The sequence below is a fragment of the Neofelis nebulosa genome, chromosome 5 (assembly GCF_028018385.1).
Source record: "Neofelis nebulosa isolate mNeoNeb1 chromosome 5, mNeoNeb1.pri, whole genome shotgun sequence".
Classification (NCBI taxonomy): domain Eukaryota; kingdom Metazoa; phylum Chordata; class Mammalia; order Carnivora; family Felidae; genus Neofelis; species Neofelis nebulosa.
Genome location: NC_080786.1, coordinates 149,218,611 through 149,242,168, shown reverse-complemented (window position 1 = coordinate 149,242,168; position 23,558 = coordinate 149,218,611). Strand labels below are relative to the sequence as shown.

The 23,558-nt window shown below is 48.4% G+C and overlaps 1 protein-coding gene across 6 annotated transcripts in view; it reads left to right on the top strand.

Annotated features, from left to right (window-relative positions):
- Window positions 1-213: 213 nt before the first annotated feature.
- RUNX1 (RUNX family transcription factor 1) overlaps window positions 214-23,558 on the top strand; it is a 259,589-nt gene continuing 236,244 nt past the window's right edge. Inside the window, exons 1-2 of one of the 6 annotated variants that reach the window (XM_058731931.1) lie at window positions 214-402; window positions 2,896-3,012. In XM_058731931.1, the coding sequence (XP_058587914.1) occupies window positions 2,955-3,012 (58 nt within the window). In that variant the 5' untranslated portion in view covers window positions 214-402; window positions 2,896-2,954. Of the gene's footprint in view, window positions 403-1,115; window positions 1,242-2,497; window positions 2,770-2,895; window positions 3,013-23,558 lie in introns of those variants that run through there. The other 5 variants (XM_058731932.1, XM_058731934.1, XM_058731929.1 and 2 more) reach the window with 5 other exon arrangements.

Here is a 23,558-nt window from a genome sequence, read left to right as displayed (position 1 = left end):
AGCAGCCCAAGGTCTGAGTCACTCGCAGGAAGTAGGTCACAGGGTGTGGGTTAATGCACAAACTTAAAGAATCCTCAACAGTTCTAGCAAAGATAGGCTTGAGTATTCCTCCAGGGGGCTCACTGATGACATATGTGTCTTTTCGTCTTGGGCTCCCGGGGAAGTGGTAAGGCCAAGTTCACCAGCGGCTGGCTGGGTCCTCACTTATTGTCAGGACTGGGAGGAGGCCCAGAAAAACTCTGACTGTTGCCTCACCAAGCTCTGAGGTCCTGCTGCGGCCGTTATGGCAGATAACCCGGAGGGAGGCAACGCCAGCAGCCCGGCGCACTGGCCTTCAACTCTGCCCCCTGGTGCCCCGTTGAAACTCCGGCCCCGGCGATTACAGATGATCGCAGCGTTAAGGTGAGGCCTCAGCAAACACAAACCCCAGCCTGACAAGTCCTCTTTAACCTTGACCTGTCCTAGGAAGACTCTGCTGGGCAGGATACATGTTCGGCTCTGGCGAGGCGCGCAGAGAAAAGCCAAGAATGCGGGCAGTTAGCTGACCCATCCAGGGCTGCTTCCCTTCAAGCATCTGGACACCTAAGGCTGAAAGCATCTGGGGAGTTTCTAGAATGAAGTATCAGAATTTATCTGCGTCGCCACTTGAATTGCTAAGTCATTAATAAGTCTGAGCCAGCTCGGAAGTGACAGCTGCGTGTTACGGCCTTCAGCTCTTACGACCCTTCCAGGGAATATTACATACAGAAGAGAGAAAAGAGCCTGATGTGGGCTCACACCCACACGTAGGTTTAGCAGCGAGCACAGGAACACGGTCTTAATTACCTTCGCAAGGGATTTGCATTGAGAAGCAACAGGAAACGTGCATCGGGCGTGGATATTAATAAACATCATAAAAGAAATACCTACCTTATTATTCTTTTAAATATTAATAAGGTGTCAACCTTCGGGAAGCTAACTTCACACAAGTGTGGGAGAAAGCAGTCTCTTGAGTTTCAATTCCTGCACTAGTCAAAACAGGAGTAAGTAAAAATCATGTCCTTTCCTTTAAAGAGACCTGCGCCATTTGCCCGCGAGCACATGATCACGGTGGGTAGGAGCGAAACTGAGCAGATGAGGAAAACACCGAGGGGTTATTCAGGTTCTACGGGCTTCCTGAAGCCCCTTCGCTGCTTGTGCCCGTGCAGCTTGGAATCCAGGGTTGGCAACTTGGACCCGTCATCTCGACCGCTCTTGACCATGTGAGTCGAAACGTGGTGTGTACAGGGTGCCGTGAAGGCTCATATGCGGAGCAGAGTGAAGTTAACAGAAATAAATTAGGGGAAGAGAGTCTCCCTTTACCTTGGGACTTCAAGAAACACGGCGTTTTTTGTTTTGTTTTTTTTTTTTGTCAGCACTTAAAGGCAACGAGCAGGAGAGAGAAATTATTACGTGTGCCCGGAATGGGTTGCCCACGTGCAAAAGTACCCTGTGTGTAGCACCTCCACGCAGGTGACTTCTTCCCGGGGTGGAGGGTGAGCGCTACGATCTGCTTCGCTCAGTCCCCGTGAGAAGGGGCTTGCTGAGGAGTGTAGCTCCCGTCGGGCTAACCTGCGTTTTGCCTCCAGGTCTGAGTTAGCCTATCGATGCCAACAGAACCAGAGAAAGGCAACGCAGTGAACTTCCACAGGTGAAAATGAAAAACAAACGGGTGCAGGTTAGCCTTCCCCTTGGGCTCAAGGTGCAGGGTCTCTCCTTTCTTTGTTTTCCGGTAGATTCCTAATTTGAGTGTGTGTGTCAGAGAGAACCCTGATTTCATCCCTGTACCGAAAAGATGTTCGTTTAGGAGGAGTAAAACCACATAATTTTGCTTTTATTGAAACGACCTGTTGGTCACAAAACTCAAATGCTTCCCTCCCCCCCTTTTTTTCGATTTTTTTTTTAAGCTTTACAATACCAGCGAGTGGCTAGACCCTTTCAAGGGATCAAGCTCTCCGCAAAACATTTCCTTTTATTTTGTTTTTCCTTTCGTACTTTCACTTACGCTGCCCTGGTCTTTACCAAGTGCTGGATTGTCCTGAGCTGATGCCCAGTGTCTTAAGTGATGGGCTCCACATCCTGCCTGAGCCTGATGCCAAGGTTGAATTACTATTGAATAAGCGGCAATGAAACTGTTATCAAAATAATCAGTGGCTCCCAAAACCACAAATAACAACAGCAAGACCCAAGTTGTCCTCCATCAGCAAAGACCATTGATATAATAAGAGACTGAGTCACTTTTCTCTACGGTCCCTCTCTTGCAGACTCTACTCGGCTCTTTTCTTGAACAGCCTCAGGGAAGGCAGGTGGGGGGTGGGGGGGTGGGGAAGGAAGGGCACTGCTCAGAAAGTAAAAAAAAAAAAAAAAAAAAAGAAGAAAGAAAAAAAAAGAAATTTGACATCACTTAAGTCACATGATTGGCAAGAACCAATTAAGACAGGCTGTGGAAAGGGGAACAGTTAAATTTGTAATTTGGGTTGTGTGAAAACTTCTTTGGGCCCCATAAACAACCACAGAACCACAAGTTGGGTAGGCTGGTAGTCTCAGAAGTCTGCGCCCGGCATAGTGGTCAGCGAGCAGGACGAATCACACTGACGGCAAACCACAGGGTTTCACAGAGTGGTGAACATCACCAACCCACAGCCAAGACGCCGCTTCTTTTTTTTTTTTTTTTTTTTTCAAATCTTGAACAATTTGAATATTTTGTTTTCGCCAAGGTACATGTTTCGCAGGGCTCAGGGAGCCCCAGAGGTATGGGGAGGAAAAACCAAAAAACAAAAAACAAAACAAAAAAAAAAACAAAGAAAGAAAGGCAGGGAGCCACGTTCGGGGGGGTGAGGTTAAGACAGTGACCTTTCTTTGGTTTTCCCTCCAAAGGTGAAAGAAATCATTGAATCCCCCGCCTTCAGAAGAGGGTGCATTTTCAGGAGGAAGCGATGGCTTCAGACAGCATATTTGAGTCATTTCCTTCATACCCACAGTGCTTCATGAGAGGTGAGTACGCTCTGGTCTTTCGATACCTTCTTTGGCTCGGCTTTGCAGATAACGAAATGGCAGCTTGTCGTAACTCGGGGCGCGTAGCTCCCGTCGATTCCCTGTCGGTTTGGTGGAAGGAATTCAAACTCAGGCGTATGATTACAAGGCTATTGGATTACTTATTCATCAGATGGCAGCTCTTCAGAAATGTTTTAATAAATACTTAGCTAAGCTGTTGAAGTGTTCAGTCGGTGTGTGAGAACTTTGTCAAGTGCAAGTAAGTTGGGCTGTTCCTGATTAAAGTCCTAGAGATGATAAAGCTCGCAAGAAGCCGTCTGGGTTTGCTTTTCTGCCCCCTTGCCTGCAATGACGGTGGCGGAGCGTCCTGAACTCGGCCCGCCCCGGGGAGGGGGGGTGGGGGGGGAGAGTGGGGCGGGGGGGGGGGGGGGGGTAGCGGGCACCTGCACAGCTGGCCGGGAGGGCTGGTGCCAGCGTGGGGCAGAGGCGGAGGCAGGCTGGCAGGCACACGTGAGACCAGCCTGGGACTTCGGGGGCAAAGTGGTAGCTCTGCTGTCCCCTCAAGGGAGAGAGCTCGAGAGCCGGGCGGATCTGTCTGTGTTAGAACCACCAGGATGGGGCCACGCTCCTCGTGGCCTCAGTGCAAAGCGGCAGCCGGCGTCCTTCGTGGGGGGTTGGGGGGGGGGGGGCAGGTGGAAATGCAAGTTGTCGCCTACGGAGAGATCTCTGTCTCCCTCTTCGCAAAGAGCAATGAAACCGTTTCCTAAGTCTAGAGTCGTGTCGCGGCCCGGGTCATTAGACGGTGCGCTTCCTAATTGGAACGGCCCGTGCGGAAACGCTGGCTGCAGTTTCGCAGGCAGCCTCGCGAAATGTGCAAAGCTGCGCCGGGGCCAGGGCTCTGGGTGTGTGAGTACGCGTGCGCGTGTGCGTTTTGCGCGGCGCTGGTGGGAAAAGAGGGCCGTGCTTCAACAAACAGAAATAATAAGAACCTAAAAATGTCGCGAAGGCAGAGCAGTGTGTCGGGGCTCGCACTCTGACCGACGCCTGCAAAATGCGGCTTGATGGTTTGGCAGAGCGGGGACGGAGTGGGATCGGCCGGGGGGATAATTAATTTTCTGGCTACAAACTCTCGCGCGCACCCAAATAGGATCTGTGACTCATTATTTGTTCATACAGCCAAATGAGCAGGGGAATGCAGAAGGCTGCCAGCCACTTTGTCACAACAAATGCTATTGTGAATGTCACAGGGCCTCTATGTTTCCGGGTCCGTGAAATGTAAAAACTTGACAAAGCTGTGTGTGTGCGTGTGTGTGTGTGTGTGTGTGTGTGTGTGTGTGTGTGTGGAGGGTGGTGGGGGAGGATTTCAGGAGAAGGGGAAGAAAGCAAGTCATTAACCGATTCAAAGCTTCAAATTAGAGGGTTTGCAAATGCTTCTTTACTGGCAGCCGAGGAAATTTTAGTGAAGTTGAATCATGCGATGTGTGTGAGTCACACGCCCTTGTCGCAGAGCAGCGCCGGGCTCCTGTGGCAGAGACGCCGGCCGCTGGTGAGAAGCTGTTGGCTGCTCCCTGGCTGCATTTCCTCTGGGCCACTAATGAGCAAAGGAAGCAATATTTGTAGAATAACAGAATGAAAGATCTTCCTGCCTTCACTCTGCTTTCAATACCCTCCACACAATTATTGTTTCCTATTTTATCAAACTCAGGAAGGCAGAGTCAGGAAATCTGAAAACATTCCATTGGGCAATAGATTGGATTTGGGGCACGGTGTGAGGCTGCCTTCAAAGCTGTCCTTACCGGCCAGACGGCAGAGACGGGGAAGGGACCCAGGGACCGGCTCAAATACAGGAAATAGAAGGAGGCCCGGCCCTCACACAGCCCCAAAGCTCCTGTGCTAACTCAGGTCACACTGAGCCGCCCCGGGTTAGGAACAGGGGCAGTTTGCTTTTAAGTGAGTGGGGGAGAGAGAGCCCTGAGCCTCGAATCAAGACTCAGAAGGGCTATTGGAAAAAGCCCTCGGTGTCAGGAGAAGGAACTTAGGGGCTTTTACATTTTACAGTCTCTAACTTGAGTAATATTACATTGAGATTTCATTTCAGGGAACCAAAGTGAAATCTTAGTAATTTCCCAGTTAGTTTTAGCAAGGTGACCCACCAATGGAGGGTCTGCATCGTCGGGATCAGCCTTCCACGCTCACTGGAGCCAGAGGGGTGGCCAAAGGTCCTTGCTTTTGGGGACTCTTGGGCCCTGCCTGAGAGCGCGATGGCAGGAGAATCGTGTCTGGTCATCTCCAGCAAATGGTTCTCTCTCGGCGTTCTTAGCCACATTCCCGAAGACTGGCCATTAGCAGCGCTCAGCCCCGTGGTCATTTCTTGCTACGTAAAATCTACGGTGAATGTTCCCTCCCTGGAGCTCTGAACTGCGGGGGTGGGAAACAACGCCTGGTTTTCCTCCTGGGACGGTACTTGATCAGTCCGTGCAGTCCTCGCAGAAGGAAACCCGTAGCTCATTTTCGGCAGAGACATCCATGTGGAAACCGGGAGGAACGAGAGGGGTGGGACCAAGCAAACCACTGTTCCCTTGCCTTGAGAGGCAAGCAAGGGTCTAAAAGAGTGGCATGCAAAATGAATGTGGTCTACCACAGAGAATGCCTCTCTGCTCCCACCATGCCGCCCCACACTCTCACTTCATTTGCTTAGGGGAGAAGGTTAGACGTGACGGACGTTCCCTGGGAGGAACGAACACGCGTGGTTCAAGCCGCAGGGTTCTTGCAGAACCCACGCTGGTGTCCCCCCCACGAGGCCCAAGGCGTCGGCCCCCAGGGCAAGTGGTAGATGTGAAAGAGGAAAGGGGTGGCACATGCGAACTTTTGCACAGTGCCTCAGGTAGCCTTGTTCTTAGAAGTGGCTTAGTAGTCTATGCAAAGCCCGAATGCTAATATGCCTCTGAGTTCCTAGAACCACAGGTAAAAAAAAAAAAAAAAAAAAAAAAAAAAAAATCTCAGCGAGGCTGACTCACGACTGTCTTCTTGGAGGGTATCTTTCAAAGGGAATGGCAAAATACGAGGCTGAGTGAAGCGTGCTCCTCTGGGAGCCTCTGTGTGCCACTATTTTCAGAAGAACCTTCGCCAAGACGCTTCTGGCTCGACCGAAGAGTCAAGATCACAGAAAGCCGTAGATAAACTTGGGCATCCGTAGTTTGAAAGGTGTGAAATCTGTATTATTTTTCTGGAGCCGCCATGGCGAAGCGTCACAGGCTGGGTGGCTAAAACAGTGGAGATGTATGGTCTCATGACTCTGGAGACCAGAAGTCTCATTGAGAAGTCTGGTCGAGGTTTATTTCTGGAAAGCTTCAAGGTGCCGGGAGGATTGGTTTCTTCTGAGGCCTCTCTCCTTGGCTTGCGGGTGGCCGTCTTCTCCCTGTGTGTTCGCGCGATCCTCTCCGTGTATATCTGTGTCCCAATCTCCCTTCCTATAGGGACGCCGGGCTTGTGGCATCAGGGTCCGCCCTGAATTTACCAGTAATCACCTCTGTAAAAACCCAGCCTCCAAATACAGTCACATTCTGAAGTGTTAGGAGTTAAGAACTCCAACCTATGAATTTTGGAGGGGACCCAATTCAACCCGTGACCTGCGTCTTAGCAAATCTGACTGCTTCTGGCCCACCAGGAAACCATACCCTTCCTAGGGCCCCTCCCGGATGTTGAAGACTCAGACCCTAGCCCCCTACCCCGTGCAAAACGGAGCCTCACATCTTGAAACTGCCCACACATTTTGAAACTGAGAGGGGGGAAAAAAAAGGTGCCAAAAATCGATCTAAACTCGCAATCGTACGTTTCGCCATTTAGTTTCTTTGCACGCTAACAAACCTTTGAAAATGACAAAGCAATTCTGGAGTGTTTAAGTTTTAAAAGAGCAAAAAGCTGTCCCCAGAAGAAGCCAGGCCTCGGTTCTGTTTCCTCCAGGGGGACTGTCCCCGAATTTCAGAGTCCTTGCAAGGCACACTTCAGCAGCGAGGGTGCATGGCGGGGGTGGGGGAGGGTGTCAGGCCGCAGGAGGCCCCACATCTGCTCGCACACCAAGTGCAGGCCCAGTGAACAAGCAGTAGCCGAAGTGTCTTCAGAAACGGCAGCTGACCCAGGAGCTAAACAGCCAGAACCCTTGGAGAGCTTTTGGAAAGAAATCAGGAGCCAGGAGGTTCTTTCGTTCCCTCAAACTAGCCCTGAGATGTGTGCTCAGGAGAGACCTGCCCCCTTACAGAGAAAGCGGGGCTGGGTCTGATACCCAAGGCCGAGGAAGGCTCCAAGGCCACCACACACGGAGACTCTATTAGAGACACCAGCCCTCGGCTGGGAGTCGGTGTAGAGAGAGCCTGGAGTTGATGGGAACAGTGAGAGAACAAGGCGGGGCGGTGGGCTATAGGTGGACCAGGCACGGACAGCCCAGGGATGATGGACTTCTCCTTTCCATTTTTCTGGCTTTAGCCGAATAGCAAAAGCAGCTTCTCTCGTGAGCCTCGGTTTCCTCGTCTACAAAACAAGGAGGTAGTGGTCGTACCTATGGCTAATGCAGCTGTGTGGACTGAATTCAGTAACCTGTGTAATGTGCTTGGCACAGTCACAAAAACAGGCAGTTAAGTATTAGGCGGCAACTGAGAGGAGAGAGGGAAGGGTGGTCTAGGCTGGGACGGGGGGTGATGTACGGTCTGGGCAAAGGTGAAGCAGCGGGAACCCCAGTGGGGTGTGGGAGGTGCTAAGTAAGTCAGCCCGATGGCTTTCCCATCGTCACATCACCCTTCCCTCACTCGGAAGTACCCACAGAGAGGACAGGAGAGAAGCCTGGACCCTTTGTATAGCTCAACTCAATCATTGTGGCTTTTATTTTTTATAGTTTTTTATTTTTTTTATGTTTATTTATTTTTGAGAGAGAGACAGAGACAGAGAGAGACAGAGTGCAAGCAGGGGAGGGGCAGAGAGAGAAGGAGACGCAGAATCCGAAACAGGCTCCCGGCTCCGAGCTGTCCGCACAGAGCCCGACGCGGGGCTCGAGCTCACGGACCGCGAGATCGTGACCTGAGCCGAAGTGGGATCCTTAGCCGACTGGGCTACCCAGGCGCCCCACCGGTGTGGCTTTTAAATACGGAGGCTGACTGGGGTGTGTTGTAACACCAGCCTTGACCAGTGTGTCTCCTCCTCTAGAGCCCTGGTGTAGCTTGATTTTCCTCAAGGCCCTTCTTAACGAAAAGGCCATTTCGCCCTTGAACCCCTCGCAAGTTCTCCAGGCCTCTGAGAGGCTGCCTATTTTCATGCACCTCTGAGACATTTCTGATCACCCACTTTATCAAAGCCCAGAGATGGAGAAGCCCCGTCTGCTTCTGTCGCTGGGGGAGGGAGCAGAGGCCGCCCAGGAAACTCCAGCTCGTCTTCAGTTTCTCAGGTAGCTTCCCAGTGACCTAGATGAGTCACTGGATGGCTCTGTGTCTCAGTTTTCTACCAAAAGGGGCTGGTAATGTTCTGCACGCGCCGGCCTCCGAGTTACAAAGTTCCTGTGCAAAATCTTTGAACGCGTCAGAGAGCTGCCCTGTAGCACATCACAGAGGCTCCTCCTCTGGCTACACGAAGCGGCTGTTTTTTTTTTTTTAATTATTTTATTTCCTGCCAGGAAATAGTCCTCCTACCAATTCGTACACGCACAGCATTTTCCCACATTGGCTTGAAAAATTTTCCTTCTAACGCCCGCTCTTTGGAGAATTCTCCAGAAGCTGCTCTGGTCCCTGAACAGAGATTAAAATCTGCATAACACTTGCCCTGTGACTCTCATTCCTTGACTTCCCCCATCCCTCCTCCTGGGTGCCACCAGTGCCCTGCATTTCCTGAGTAAAATAAGGCTTAAGCAATGTGTCTTCCTGGGCCTGTCCCTTCCCCACCAAAAAATGTCATAACTATGATGGCCCACGGTAGTCGAAAGGGACCGTTTCCTTTAAGGGCTTGGCAGGCCCTGCACACAGTCAGAGAGTGCTTCTGGAGAACGATGGATGATTCCGGAACACGTAACCGAACGCAAAACCTCAAGTAACTACTGGCGTGCTCGAAAAGTATGCTTCGACACTCCTCTGGATTGCAGACTCCCCCTCTTTGTCCCACTCTCATGCTCTCTTAGCTTTCTGAATCTCTCTCTCCCTTCTCCTTCCCCTCCGCTCTCCCGATAACGCCCAATGATGCCCCCAACGATGCCGTGCAAGAGAGAGAAGAAACTAAGACAGAGAAATACACTACGTATCCAAAAGATGATTACGGTAATGAATTGTATCACAGCGACGTGCAAAGTGCAAACCTCCTGCCAGAGTTTATCAGTGAGAATTACATTTGGCTGCATATTTAGGAAAAGCTGACTCCAGTGGTTTCAGCAGCCGGGTATTGGCCCATCTCCTGCGGCAGGCGGTTCGGGAGGACAACCCACGGCTGGTTGGGAGGGGCCGGGGTGCTCCTGTGTTTGGGCCTGAACCTCAGCTCTGTCCAGGCAGGAAGGAGAGCGAGGGCCCAAACCCTCTCTTCATGAGGCTTTTTGTTCAGCAGTGGAAGAAGCCCTTCTCTGCAAAACTTCCCCTTGGATGTCTTGTAGGCCAGACCCAGGTCACAAGACCTCAGGCTTGGAAGGTGTCTGGGACGGTGGGGTTGTCACTTTCCCGCCCTGAGAGGGAAGGGAAGCAGAGGGGGAGGGCAGCTGGGAAGGGGGGTCCAGTGAGCCCCATGCAACACCTTCCAGGACAGCAAACGCTGTTCCCTAGACCGCCTGCTCCCTGATGACATCTCGTCTCATCTGTCCCAACACTTTCCATGTCGGCAGTGCTTTGAAAATACATATGGGGCAACCCCGGGTTCTTCCTCGGATCGTCATGATCCTCTGGAGACAAGATGGGGCGGGGCCCAGAGCTGGTTAAATGGGAGTCAAGGTCACACTTACTCTCTTTGTCACACTTGCCCCTCGGGTGAGAGAAGACAAGCAGACAGCCTCATGTCCATGGGAGTGCTACTTATGTGAGAGCCACCACATCTGGCCTGGGGGGGCCGAAGTATCTGTCAGTAACTGGAAATAGTTTACTTTTCCCTCGCCCTGCTCCTTTGCACGCTCAAAAGCTCACGACTCGACACGCTGCAACTTTTGTTTTTTAAGGTTTTATCTTTGAAAGAAGGAGAGAGAGAGACAGAATTCGAGCAGGGGAGGGGCAGAGAGAGAGGGAGACACAGAATCCCAAGCAGGCTGCAGGCTCCGAGCTGTCAGCACAGAGCCCGACGCGGGGTTCGAACTCATGAACCGTGAGATCGTGACCTGAGCCGAAGTCGGACGCTCAACCGACTGAGCCACCCAGGCGCCCCATACTTTTATTATTATTATTATTATTATTATTATTAAGAGGATTCTTTTCTATAGAATTTCTTGAGAGGAACTTTTTTTTTTTTAACTTGCCCTCCTTAAATTTACCTCAAGACGTTTTTATCTGTGACGGAAATAAAACAACCAGATAATAACCCTCTATCTAAGAGATATAGTACTTATTCACACCTTGTTTTCTGCAAGTGATAGATTATTTCTGCTTCGTAACGACCGGCCCTGTCAACTTCCTCAGTCTGGATGCAAACTACCTCCCTGCAAGCCAGTGCCTCAATAAGGAAAACAAAAAAATCTTTACACAGTGTTTCCCTGAAATAAGCAATAATGTAAATCTCTCATTTCATCTTGCTGTATGATCGATGTTCACTTAGAGAACCCGCTGATCTTGTGTATGCCAGTGGTCCGAGGTCCTTATGTGTCTATTTTCAGATGGACTTCTTTCTAAACAGGGAGCTCTCCCAGGCGTGTTGGGGGCCCGAAGGTAAAAGTGCCCCCAAAATAGAAATCTCAGTTGGCTAGTTAGGTTTGTTCAATGGCTCCACTGATTTCAAAACTGATGCTTCACTGTATAAACTTGCAGCCCGTGTTAAAAGGATTCTAAATCAAGGACTCAACTTGCCACATCTTGAAACCACACCCATTAAGGGGCGCCTGGGTGGCTCAGGTGGTTGAGCGTCTGACTTCTTCGGCTCAGGTCATGATCTCACGGTTTGTGAGTTTGAGCCCCTCGTCAGGCTCTATGCTGACAGCTCGGAGCCTGGAGCCTGCTTCAAATTCTGTGTCTCCCTCTTTCTCTGCCCCTCCCCCACTCACACTCCGTCTCTCTCTCTCTCTCTCTCTCTCTCTCTCTCTCTCTCCTTCAAAAATAAATAAACATTAAAAAGATTTTTTTAAAAAAAGAAAGAAAGAAACCACGTCCATTGGGAGAAAGAACTATGTGGCTATGACATTTACAAACATGTAGCTACTTTCCCTTCCCGGCTGACTGTCCCACTTTTACTCCTGGGGTTTGACGTGTCCTCAGCAAAGACTGTGACTCTTCCAAAGAAACTTTTTCTGATGTCTGATGGAGAATGAAGTCATTAGATGAGCAAGAAATGAAATCAGTATAGCCCAGGGGCACCAAAAGCAAACTTCTGTTTCTACCTGTCCTGGAGAGCTCTATTAGTCTATATTAGTATATCAGATCAACACTTAAGTTCTTCTGAAAGTGTGTAGGGTTTCAGACATTTGTTGTTGTTGTTATTGTTGACCTTAAAGAAATATCTAAAACATATTGCGGTAGCCAGTTGGCCACATAGGGGTATGTTTATTTTTTCATTTTATTTTTTTATATGAATGGCTGCGTCACCATTTTATTCTCTTTTTTTTTAAATATGAAATTTATTGTCAAATTGGTTTCCATACAACACCCAGTGCTCATCCCTACAGGTGCCCTCCTCAATACCCATCCCCCACCCACCCCGCCCTCCCACCCCCATAAACCCTCAGTTTGTTCTCCGTTTTTAGGAGTCTCTTACATTTTGGCTCCCTCCCTCTCTAATCATTTTTTTTCCTTCCCCTCCCCCATGGTCTTCTGTTAAGTTTCTCAGGATCCACATAGGAGTAAAAACACATGGAACCTGTCCTACTCTGTATGACTTATTTCACTTAGCATAACACTCTCCAGTTCCATCCACGTTGCTACAAAAGGAAGTATGTTTAAAGGAGGAAACGGGTCACTTAGAATCTGGAACGTGCTGCATGGCAGTCTGGGCTCACGGGCCACCCTGGGGTGAGCTTTCTAAGGGAGCTGAAACATCAGAGCTGCTCTCTCATTGCTCAGGGAAAGAGCAATTTCCTTTTGCTCTGCATTTTTTTTCTAAGCGTGCATACACTTCAATGGTTATTTTTTCTTGTAGCCTCAACGTGTGCAAAAGAAAACATAGATGAGCTGAAGTACACTGGCTTGGGGGCCATTTTTTTCCAGAAGCAGTCTTCAGGTCAGCCACAGTTTGCTGCCTTTTATTACACAGCTTCTGCTGCGCTTTGAACTACGTGCACCAAGCCCCTCATTCCACACACCATCTGCAGGCTGCATCTGGGAGGCCCCAGCCGCCTCCCCAGTGGCCACAGCTGAACTTGACACTCACCCACTTTGCAAGGGTATAATTTATAAAAATCTGAAACTGCATACATGTATACAATCCCCTGCAAGGGTCTGGAGAAAATGCGAGGAAGGAAAAATAGCTCTGGCCTTCTGGAAACTTCTGTCCACCCCCAGCCCTTTACAGGCTGGAGCACATAATGTGGTGGGAAAGGGTAAAAATGAAATTACATAGGCACTGACAAGGATGCACAGAGAAACTCAGGCGGCAACTCTCTCATTATTGAATCTATTATTATTTATAAAGATCAGGGTGGCCATGACTCCCAAAGTTTTAGAGCGGAGGAACAAGTATTAAACAACCTTAAGCAAATATTAGGACTTTGAAGGGTGTGGGGTCATGTAAAGACACACAAACGCCAACAATGGAAATTCTGTTCAGCTGCCAATCATCCTACATCACTGCTTCATATTTAAAAATAAAAAAAAAAAAGCTCCTTTTTTTGTGTGTTGTGTTCAAAACAAAGCAATCATTGTATCTGTGTCATGGAGGTGTGTGAATATGTTTAAATAACAAATGAACTATGAGACATCGTCCTGTTTAATAGTTCTAAATTGTGTGTGTGTGTACATAGTTTTACATATATAGCTCTATATAGTTTCAGTTGGCATTTGAAACTACATATGTATAATACAACTGTATGTATAATATATAATATACAATACATAAATATATAAATACAGCTGTATATATAATATATAATATACAATATATAAATATATAATATACAATACATAAATATATAAATACAGCTGTATGTATAATATATAATATACAATATATAAATATATAAATACAACTCTATGTATAATACATAACATACAATATATAAATATATAATATCTATTATATACAAATCTATAAATACAACTATATGTATAATATATAACATACAATATATAAATGTATAATATCTATTATATACAAATCTATAAATACAACTATATGTATAATATATAATATACAATATATAAATCTATAAATACAACTATATGTATAATATATAACATACAATATATAAATATATAATATCTCTTATATACAAATCTATAAATACAACTATATGTATAATATATAATATACAATATATAAATCTATAAATACAACTCTGTGTATAATATATAACATACAATATATAAATGTATAATATATATTATATACAAATCTATAAATACAACTATATGTATAATATATAATATACAATATATACAATATATAATATACAATACATAAATATATAAATGCAACTGTGTGTATAATATATAACTATATGATACATAAATCTATAAATACAACTATGTATAATATATAATATATGCATATAATATATAATAAATAGCACATCACATGGAACATATAACATATAATATATACTGTGGCTGGAGTGATCTTAGACATCTCTCTGCCTAGGACCCCAGAGACATTCACTTTTCTGAGGGGTCACAGCTGGTCAATACCTGAGTAAGACCCAGGAATTGGCTCTGCCTGGCCCCTGGCCCCTAGCATTTTGGAGATACTGGACTTTGGTGGCAGATTCCACCTGGGAGTCTCAATAATTAGCAGACACCTCTCCTAATCCTCCTTAATTACTCTTTTGCTTGGTCGGACGCCACAGCCCTTTACAGGCTAAATCCCTTTCATTGTGGGGACACATTAAGCAGAGGAATTTATACGGAGTCCGCAGCTGAGGTGCGCGCGTTAGGAAGAGAGAAGGGCCTCCTCCGCCCTGATGTGATTTGGATGTTCTCACCCACCCTGTGGTTTGCATGTTCTCTTTTACCGGTAAACCCAGCAGTGCCTTCGCTAAGCTGCCCACCGCACACCCGCCGCCCCCTTAAGCAATTTTAGGGTTAACCAGGTTGGTTTTAATGAGAGTCTCTGGTGAAATCTGAAAAACCAGAGGAACTGCAAGCGTGCATGCTCACGCAGAGAGGGGAGAGATGGCTTTGGCTAAGGCTGCCAGCCTCCAGCTCTCGAAGGGACCCTTGGGAAGTAGGAGAATGCTGTCTTCCCACCAGATCTGAACCCAGGCTACAACCCCCATCAGGGATATCTGTCCTCACCGCACTCCTGATTCAAAGTATGTATGGTCTCGAGTAGCCTCTCTCAAGAAAAGTAAAGGCTTTCTCCTCTCTCGAGCGTTCTCTCATACACGCTCGCACACTCGCAGAGGCCAGCACTCAAAATTCACACACCTCAGACAGCCCACTGGCATTTCTCCCCATGATGGACTGAATTGGACAAAACCTTTTCTAGGGGGAACAGGAGCTTCTGAAAGTCGAAGTCACTTCCAACCTCTCTCGATCATGTGACACATAAATAAAACTTAATTAGCGTACCCGAAAACCTATGCATAGCGATTTACTTATAAATTACATGCCTGCACTTCTGTGCTGATATAATTATGGTATACGCATTATAAAAGACAGCCTAAAAATGGAAATTAAAATAAGATACACCTAAAAGTGCAAGTTGTGATGCTTTTCCCTTCTCCTCCAAGAATACCCCAACTTGACACAGAAAAGTTGTGGACGCCTACAAATTGCTCACTGGGACTCAGCTTTTACAAGCAGACCTTTATTCCTTCACTTGGACTCTTCGACGGATGTTTAAGCATAAGCTTCACTCGGGAAGGAATCAAGTGTTCTTGATCGCCAGGTCTTGATCCGCCAGGAGGGGTGGTGCGGGGGTCCCGGGGCTTTGAGGTCGGGGGGTTGGTTTCTCCCCCATCACCCGCACTCACCACCTGCGTGAATGTGAGCCATCCACCCGAACGTGCAGGGCCCGGGTTTCTCATCTGTAAAGTGGGGGCAACGATCCCTACTTTGGAAGGTTGTCCAAAGCTTTGAGGTAAAACATGAAGCAGCAGACACAGGAGGAGCCAGCAGGTGAAAAGCAGCCCCGAGAAATGCCACGGAAGATGTGTAGAACAGGGGCTACGGCGGGAGAGTAAACCTCTGCCGAGCCCAGAGAGGGGCCCTGTGGCCGGGCACAGACGAGCGCGAATTACCAGCTCTACTTCTCCTGTAACAGCGCAGAAATGATCTTAGTGCTTCGTGGCAGAGGGCTGGGCTTGACAAGGCTGAACTGGTCATAGGAAAGCTGGTATTTATTGGGCATCAACTATGTACCAGCACTGCACTGGTGCCAAGCTCTTGCTTGTGTCACCTCATGAAATCCTCCGCGAAAACCTGTGAGCCGGAATTCTCATCGCTAATCAGATTTCACCGAGGGAAGCGTGGCACGCAGAGGTTAGGTAACCTGCGCCAGGTGGGGCTGAATGTAAATGAGGGAGCCAGGGGCAAGTGGAGGAGTTCACTGCCGAGCCCACGTTCTGCCTGTCGGGAAGTTGCCCTTCTCTTGGCTCGACACCCGACAGAGTTAGAGACGAGTCGAGGCCCCTGTTCAGCAGGTGACACTGTGTGTGCTGGGAGAGAGGAGAGGTTGAACCTCAGGCGGCCTTGAGCCGGGGTACCATCCATTATCCTGGACTGCTTCCATATCTCTGGATGCATTCAGCGGCGTGGGTCCCTCCCATCCGCGTCACCGATGCCCGGCTCACTTTTACCCTCATGGTGGTCCCGCCCCATCAGAGCTGCCCCCAAGGGAGACATTCATGTGGTTCCAGGGCAGTGCACGAGAGACGCTTCTCTAAGTCACTGGTGCTCAAACCAGGTTGTACGCCTGAATGACCTGTTCCCAAGGCAATGGCGGGATGCTACTTTGGGTGGGGAGAAACCGGCCCTAAGTCTTTCTCCCCAGCCATCTGTCTTAATCCATCAGTCTGGGAGTCCGCCAGGGGTGGCACTCCGGTGAGACAGCAAGGCACTTTGCAAAAAAGTCTTCAGGAGGTGCTCACTCACAGGTGCGCTGACCCCCAGGCCGGCCTGACTTTGAGAGACAGCGCCTCCTTAAACTTTGCGCCCTAGGTGGCTCTCTTGCCGCATCCTGGTCCGCATCCCGGGACCCACATACAGAAGAGCCCACAGAATGATCTGCCCAGTAATCAGGGGTCTCATACATGAGTTCATCCTTTAGGAAGCCAAGGAGCCCCCCCCCCAAAGCCTGCACTGTCATGACCCTGACCCTGGCCAGGGTTCCAGTGAAGCCCACTGGTAATTCCAGAAAACGCCCACATCCAATTATTCCCATGGCCGAAATAAAAATTCTACCGTGGAAGCAGCGGACTCAGCTGTGACACCAAGAAGTGGCTTCGACCCCTCCTGTAAACAGGACCCTCCTCGTCACCGGGGGCCAGCTGCACAGCAAGAGACCCACTGACTGGTTGGTGAGGCTTTGAGAACAGCCTCTCCACCCTTCGGCAGAGACATTTGTCATTTCAGAAGTCCATGTTGCCAGTGCTCCGACATCATTACAAATCCTGTTTTCAAGTAGGTGGGTTTGAGGTTTTCGTTTTCTCTTTAACCTTATTAGTATAAAAAGGCATTTCCCATCTGATTAGTCTACAGCCAGTACCACAGAGTCACAGAAAGTTCCTTCCCTTTCTCCTTGGGCTCTCCACGTGGCAAAGGCCGCAAGAATTAATTACATTCCCCCCGCCCCAAAGCCAGCTCACAGCCAGCGAGAGGCCCCTGTTCACCGAGAAGGCAGGGAGCCCGCCAGGCTCTAATTGCTGCTATGCAAACATCTTAATGGGAACAAATTAAAAGGCGCTCAAGCTAATTATTCTCCACAATAAAAAATAATAGTAAACTAATAAAGCTCCTCTGGAAAGGTGATTCTGTATCACCTCAAAAGAGTTGCTTTCCTTATGCAGAGTGTTCAAATGACAGGGAAAAAAAAAGCTCCATGCGCTAGAGATTATATGTGGGGAATTCTTGTGACTCAGAAAACACCCTCGCATGGTTACTTAGGGTGATCTGCACACACCCCAGGGCCCGGCCCGGCCTGCCCCAGCCCGGCTTCCCTCCCTCTCTCCGTCCCGCCGTCTTCCCTCCATGATCTCCGCTTGACCTTCAGGCAGGCTCTGGTCCTTCCTGGGGAATCCTGGCCCCCAGGCCCCCAGTGGCCTCCCTCGGAGGCCCTAGCTGCCCACGTCAACCACGTCAGGCCAGCCTCGATCCTGTCACTCACACAGAAATGACAGCCTCATCTGTCCATTCCACGTTTCGGTAACGTGGCCCGAAGGAGTAGAAGGCAGGGAAGGACCCTGCTGCCTGGCCCTGGACAGGTTCTGGACCAGGAGGATGAGAGGGAGGAGCCCCCACCGCCAGACTCAGTGCAGTCACGTGCCCTCTGTGCTCCCGCTGGGAAGGCTTCTGGCTTGTGCCGCAGATGACAGTTCAGTCTCACGGCTGCTTATTAATGACATTCACCAACACTCACCAACACTCACCGGGTGCTTACGATGCAGCAGGCACATTGCCACCATGATCCCTTTCAATAAAAACCTTATGAGATAAGTACGGCTCTTAATCCCCCATTTGACAACAATAAAAAAGGCACACGGAACAGCCCAGGCCACAGGGCTGGCAGGAGGCAGAGCCCAGCCCGGATGTCGCTGGCTTACCCACTCGTATCCCCGGACAGGGCGGGCGGTGGTCACGGCCCTCCGGGTCAGAGGGCCCAGCTCTGCCCTTCCCGTTGTCGCCTTGAGCCACCTGCTTACCTTCTCTGGGCCTCCTCTTGTCCTCTGAGCAGCGGGTGGTGGTGGTGCTTACCTGCTAGGTTGCCATGAGGACTAAGTTAGGAATACCGGAATACGTGGCAAACTGTAGCTGAATTCATCTGGGGTAGTGGGGCTTCGACTGCCCACCTGATTTGCCTTTTTTTTTTTTTTTTTTTTTTTTGCGAGACACCACTCTGCTTGATTTTCCCCCTTTCGTCTTTACACACCGCGGCAAGCGAACTCTGCAAAGCGAACCCTGATGTTGGCACTCACGTGAACGCACAGGGGCATCTGATGGATTGGATCAGCAGGTCCACTGGATCCATTGGCTCAGCCACCGGCCAGCAGCTTGTGGCTCAGGCATGAGATGCAGTGTGGAGCGGGGGGCAGAGAGCCCTGGGCTGACGCGGGTCTCGGCTCTAGCTGTGTGCACCCCTGCACGTGATCTTCCGCTCCCAGGTCCCACCTGGGAAATGAGAGGGTGGATGTTTGAGATCTTTCCATGCTGACCTTCTAAGTGAAAGGCATCCTGCAGGCTGCGAATTCGCCTTCTGTTAATTCGGTGCAAAGTTTCTCACCCTCACCACTGTTGACCTGGGGGACCAGACTATTGTTCGTTAAAACTGTGCTGTGTGTTGGGAGACGTCTAGCAGCATCCCTGGCCTGCACCCAATGGATGCCAGAAGCATCACCACCCCAAGCTGGGACAAACCAAAAAACGTCTCCAGTCATCGCCAAATCTCCTCTGAGTGATGAAATGACCCCTTGTTTGAGAACCACTGCTCCGGAGAAACCTTAGGGACCAATCCATTATTGGTGCTTCCCATTTACTTATGGGTCAGGAAATTTTAAAAATGTGGTGATTCTGACCCTTTCCGACATGTTTGTATCCACCACACCTGGCTAGTCCCCATCTTCCAGCGCTGGCTCAGGCTGTCCACCAAAAGGGACGGTCCATGAGCAAGGGCCTTGAAATTAGGGCAGGCAGCCATAGTTCCCGTAATTAAGAGCAGAGAATCAAGGGTACCTTAAGATTCCAGTCTGCTGAGGACAAACAAGAAAGAATTAGTAAATTGGGATTACTTTCTAGAAGAAATCAGACCTGTTAACCTGACCTTCAAGAGTTTTTCTAGGGCAAGAGAGGGAAAATTAGGTACTCCTGGGACAATGCATCCAGGCTGTTGTGGTTGACATACACGATGATTAAAGCTCAGCAGGAAGAAGTCATCCCATAGGAAGTGACAAGAAAGCATCGGGGAATGTCCAGTTGTATTGAGCAAGCACTATTATGTAGCATTTTCCAAGGGCCAGGCCCTGTGTTAGGTGCCTACAAATAGGCACTTACATCATTGTTGTCACCTACACAGGGGGACAGTTAATCTCCTCGTTTTGCAGATGGGGGACCGGGGGCACAGTGTGCCACAAAACTCATCGAGGTGCACGCAGCTGGGAGGTGGCATGGTGGGGCACCACCCTAGTCTGGTTTGGGGTCCTGAATGCTTAACCGCTAAACTACACATACTTAAGAGACAGTCTTCTAGAGAGGGTGTAACCTGGGCACTCATGTCCTTTGGAATAAAGTAAAAATGAGTGATCTTAGCCTCTCATTACAGACATCAAGGGAAATACTTGACAGCAATAGAGCTCTTAACTATTTCAAAACTATTAGAAGCTCAGGAGGCTGCAGTTCTGAATCCTGATTTTGAACAACCCATTTTATTTCCTTTTTCATATGGGTACTCTCAGCATGTCTTTGATGAAGGCTCTAGATATCTAGGAGAAAAGTAGTCAAAAAGACCAGGTAGGGAGAGATTCCAGGACCTACAGATCATTGAAGATTTAGTCAAAAGTTTCAGAAGTGCCAAAGCATCTTCAATGTCACTTTTCTGCATATTATATTCAAATCCTCTCTGGGGAAAGATTTCTTCTGCACAATTGTCATTGCTCCCATAACTTCTGGTAGCAGGGTTAGCCAGCCAGTCCATGGGGCTGTTGTTCGGTGCAGGGAAGTCAGTGTGCGAGTTATAAGTCGTGGGACGTGTGTCTGTTAGAAACGTTGCAGGAAAAAGAGCAGGCATCCCCACACCCCTGTCATAGACATAGATGGACACAGTCTATGTTTGCTCCCTGACGCCATTGGGCTACCAGAGTGATGCAGGAGTAGCCAAGACTTCTAGGGTACCCACTGGGGTCTCCTGCAACAGGGAACATTCTGGTTCTATTATTTATTCAGTTCATGTAGGTACATCAGTACTCACCAAAATGTAATTCAAGGTTTTCTGTTTCTAAACATATTCTCCCAGAGACTCTGAGCTCTTTGAGGAATAATCTCATGAATCCTTTTCTCTTTTTCTCACAACACCTGAAAAGGTGTGGGCACTAAACAAATGTTGGATGGATGGACAGATGGATTGGTGGATGAATGGGTGAATGGATGGATGGATGGATGTTTGGATGAATGGGTGGTGGATGGATGAATGAGTAGACGGATGGGCAGAGGGATGGATGGATGGATGGATGGATGGATGGTTGGATGGATGAATGGATAGATGAATGGGTGGATGGATGGACGGATGGACAGATGGATCATGGATGAATTTTTGGATGAATGGATGGATTCATGGATGCGTGGATAGGCAGCTGAACAGATAGATGGATAAATCCACTGGCCTTGTGCTTACTGCTGAGGTATAGAAGGCCCAGTTGTATGGGCAGAAGAGGCCACGATAGTCTCTCTCCAGCCATACAACCACAGCTGGGAGTGAGAAATTAAGACCTCTACTCAGACTTGGCTCCCCACCTTAACTCTTGTGATTAGCTAAGGATAGGAAAGAGTATGTGGGGATATTGGGGTAAGGAGAAGCAGGCTGCATGGGGCTGATCCCACTTCTGTCCAAAGGGTGTTGGGCTGGAAGGTCTGGTGGGTGTCCACTGTGGGAGGCTGGGTAAGTACACAAGAAACATGTGAGAAAAACACATAGTGAAGGGGCTTTTTCTGTTCCTGAGTTGACTGGTTTGTGCTTTAAATTGAATACCTTTGTGGAAAAAGAAATGTCAATGACCAAGAGAATCTCTTATCTCAGGATGGATAATGAGGTCCACTCCATTTCCCATCGAGTTACCTCTAAGACATCAAACAAAAAACAACAGAAAGGATGCCCTCTATTCTTCTGTTACCAGTTTAAAAAGGCCTTTTTATTGGAAAGCTAAACCATTTTTTTTTCCTGTCCAAAAAAGAAAACTAGTGGAAAACCAGAAAAGGCTCAGTAAATAACTTACAGCAGATTTGTCATTAAGGTCTCGGTTTTGCCTTTCTCGGTAAAGTCTTGGGAAGGTGAGTGGACACAGAGACTGTCTTGTGGATGCAGCACGTTTTCTCCATAGCTCTCAATCAAGGGGGGAATGTTCTTCAGTGAAATGTTGGCCAGGTGACGTTGCATACGCGTGTTCCCCATTCTGTTCGGAAACCATGAGTATTTGTTGAACAACTGGAGTATCTTGTGTTCCTAAACATGCCGACCATTCTCCCAAAGCCCATCTGCACCTAAATGCCCCTCAGCCAGGCCTGGACCCAGGTCACATGGATACACTCAGCTTTGCCCATAGCCACATCTGCAGCTAGGAAGGATTCTGTCAAGCTTGGCCCTCATTCTTTGTTCCATTCAGGAACATTCCTTAGTGGATCCTCTGTCCAAATAAATGCCTTCTTATATTTGTAATTTTCATCCTTTTCCTTAAGATCTGCTCTTGTGGTTCCTTTCCCATGGGTCTGTTTGTTCAGTCTCCTTTTTCATTTGTTTAGACCATATATTGGAAACTTCTTTCCAGATATATTTCCCATTTCTTTTCCCATTTTCTTCACCAAGCTTTTCACCATGAAGTATCTTAAATTGGTGGGTCTTAACTAGAGGGAGCGGGTGCGAGGTGAGGGGCAGTGTTGCCCCTGGGGCATATCTGACAATGTCTAGAGACATTTTTTTTCCAATATATGAAATTTATTGTCAAATTGGTTTCCATACAACACCCAGTGCTCATCCCAAAAGGTGCCCTCCTCAATACCCATCTCCCACCCTCCCCTCCCTCCCACCCCCATCAACCCTCAGTTTGTTCTCAGTTTTTAACAGTCGTCTAGAGACATTTTTAATGGCCACAAATGGCGGGAGGATAGGAGAAGTGTACTGGGATCTAGCCAGTTGAGGCAAAAGATGCTATCGCACTTCTTACAATGCACAGGATAGCCCACTACAGTAGGGAATGACCAGGCCCCAAATGTAAATAATGACGAGCTTGATAATCCAACCTCGTATTATCTATCACCAGAGTTATGGTTGTAGAGATGTATTTCTGCCCTTTATTCAATCCTCTTGGTGTTTTGCTTTCTGGAAAGTGCTACCCCTCCCCCTGAAATTGGGGAAGCAAGTGTGCATGTCTTCAGAGAGTGAGTACCTGTCAAAGGGTAGATGGAAAACCTGAAAGGCCTTAGAAATGATGGTGGCAGAGGTCATTTGGGGATTCCCAAGGACCAATATCATAGACCAGTATCTATTCTAAGCACCTTCACATTACAAAAGAGGATCCTAATCTCTTTATTATGTGGAGGAGGAAGCTATCACCTTAAACAGATGTTCTAAAGACTATCATAAGGGCTTTGAGTATCAGAGGAAAAGGAAGAAGCCAGATAAAAGACAAGAGAACCCAGCGTAAAGAGACAAGGCCAGAGACAGCATATAGAGACACCAGATCATAGGCTGGAGAGAGGAGATAAGGAGAAGGCAGGAGTCCTAGGAGCAGAGTTTGGGGGCCCGTCCACACAGGTGAGCATGGTGACCAGACAGCCAACAGGGATGTGCCTGAAACCCAAGAAGGAAGGGATTCCTCCTGAGGCCAAAAGATTCCCGTAAGAGACAAGTTAAGGATTGGAGGAGAACGATGGGGCTGTGGTTGAGAGGCACTGCAGGTGCCTGAAGCAACGAATAGCCTGGAACACCAGGAGGCATTCCTCCAGGAAGTGTATTGAACTAAGGAACAGGGTTCTATGGGTTACTAGCACCTTCTGTGCCTGAGGCTCTCAGGCGGTCTCCATACATTGTCCCCTTGCCCACCCAGTGCCTTATGAGCCAATATGGTTAGCTGAGTTTGAAAGTGAAAACATGGAGGCTCTGAGATAACAGTAAGAATTCAGAACTTAGAAAGGCCAGGAAAGAAAGCCAAGTCTGCGTGAGCAGTAATCCTAGCTATGTTGGGATTAAAGTTGAGGTATGTTTACTGCTCTCTGCTAAATCATTGATGTACTACCATACTTTTATTCTGTTTACTTATACGTAGCACATGAAATTTCCTCTAACTTGAACTTGGAGTAGGCTGTTGAGCTGACCACCAA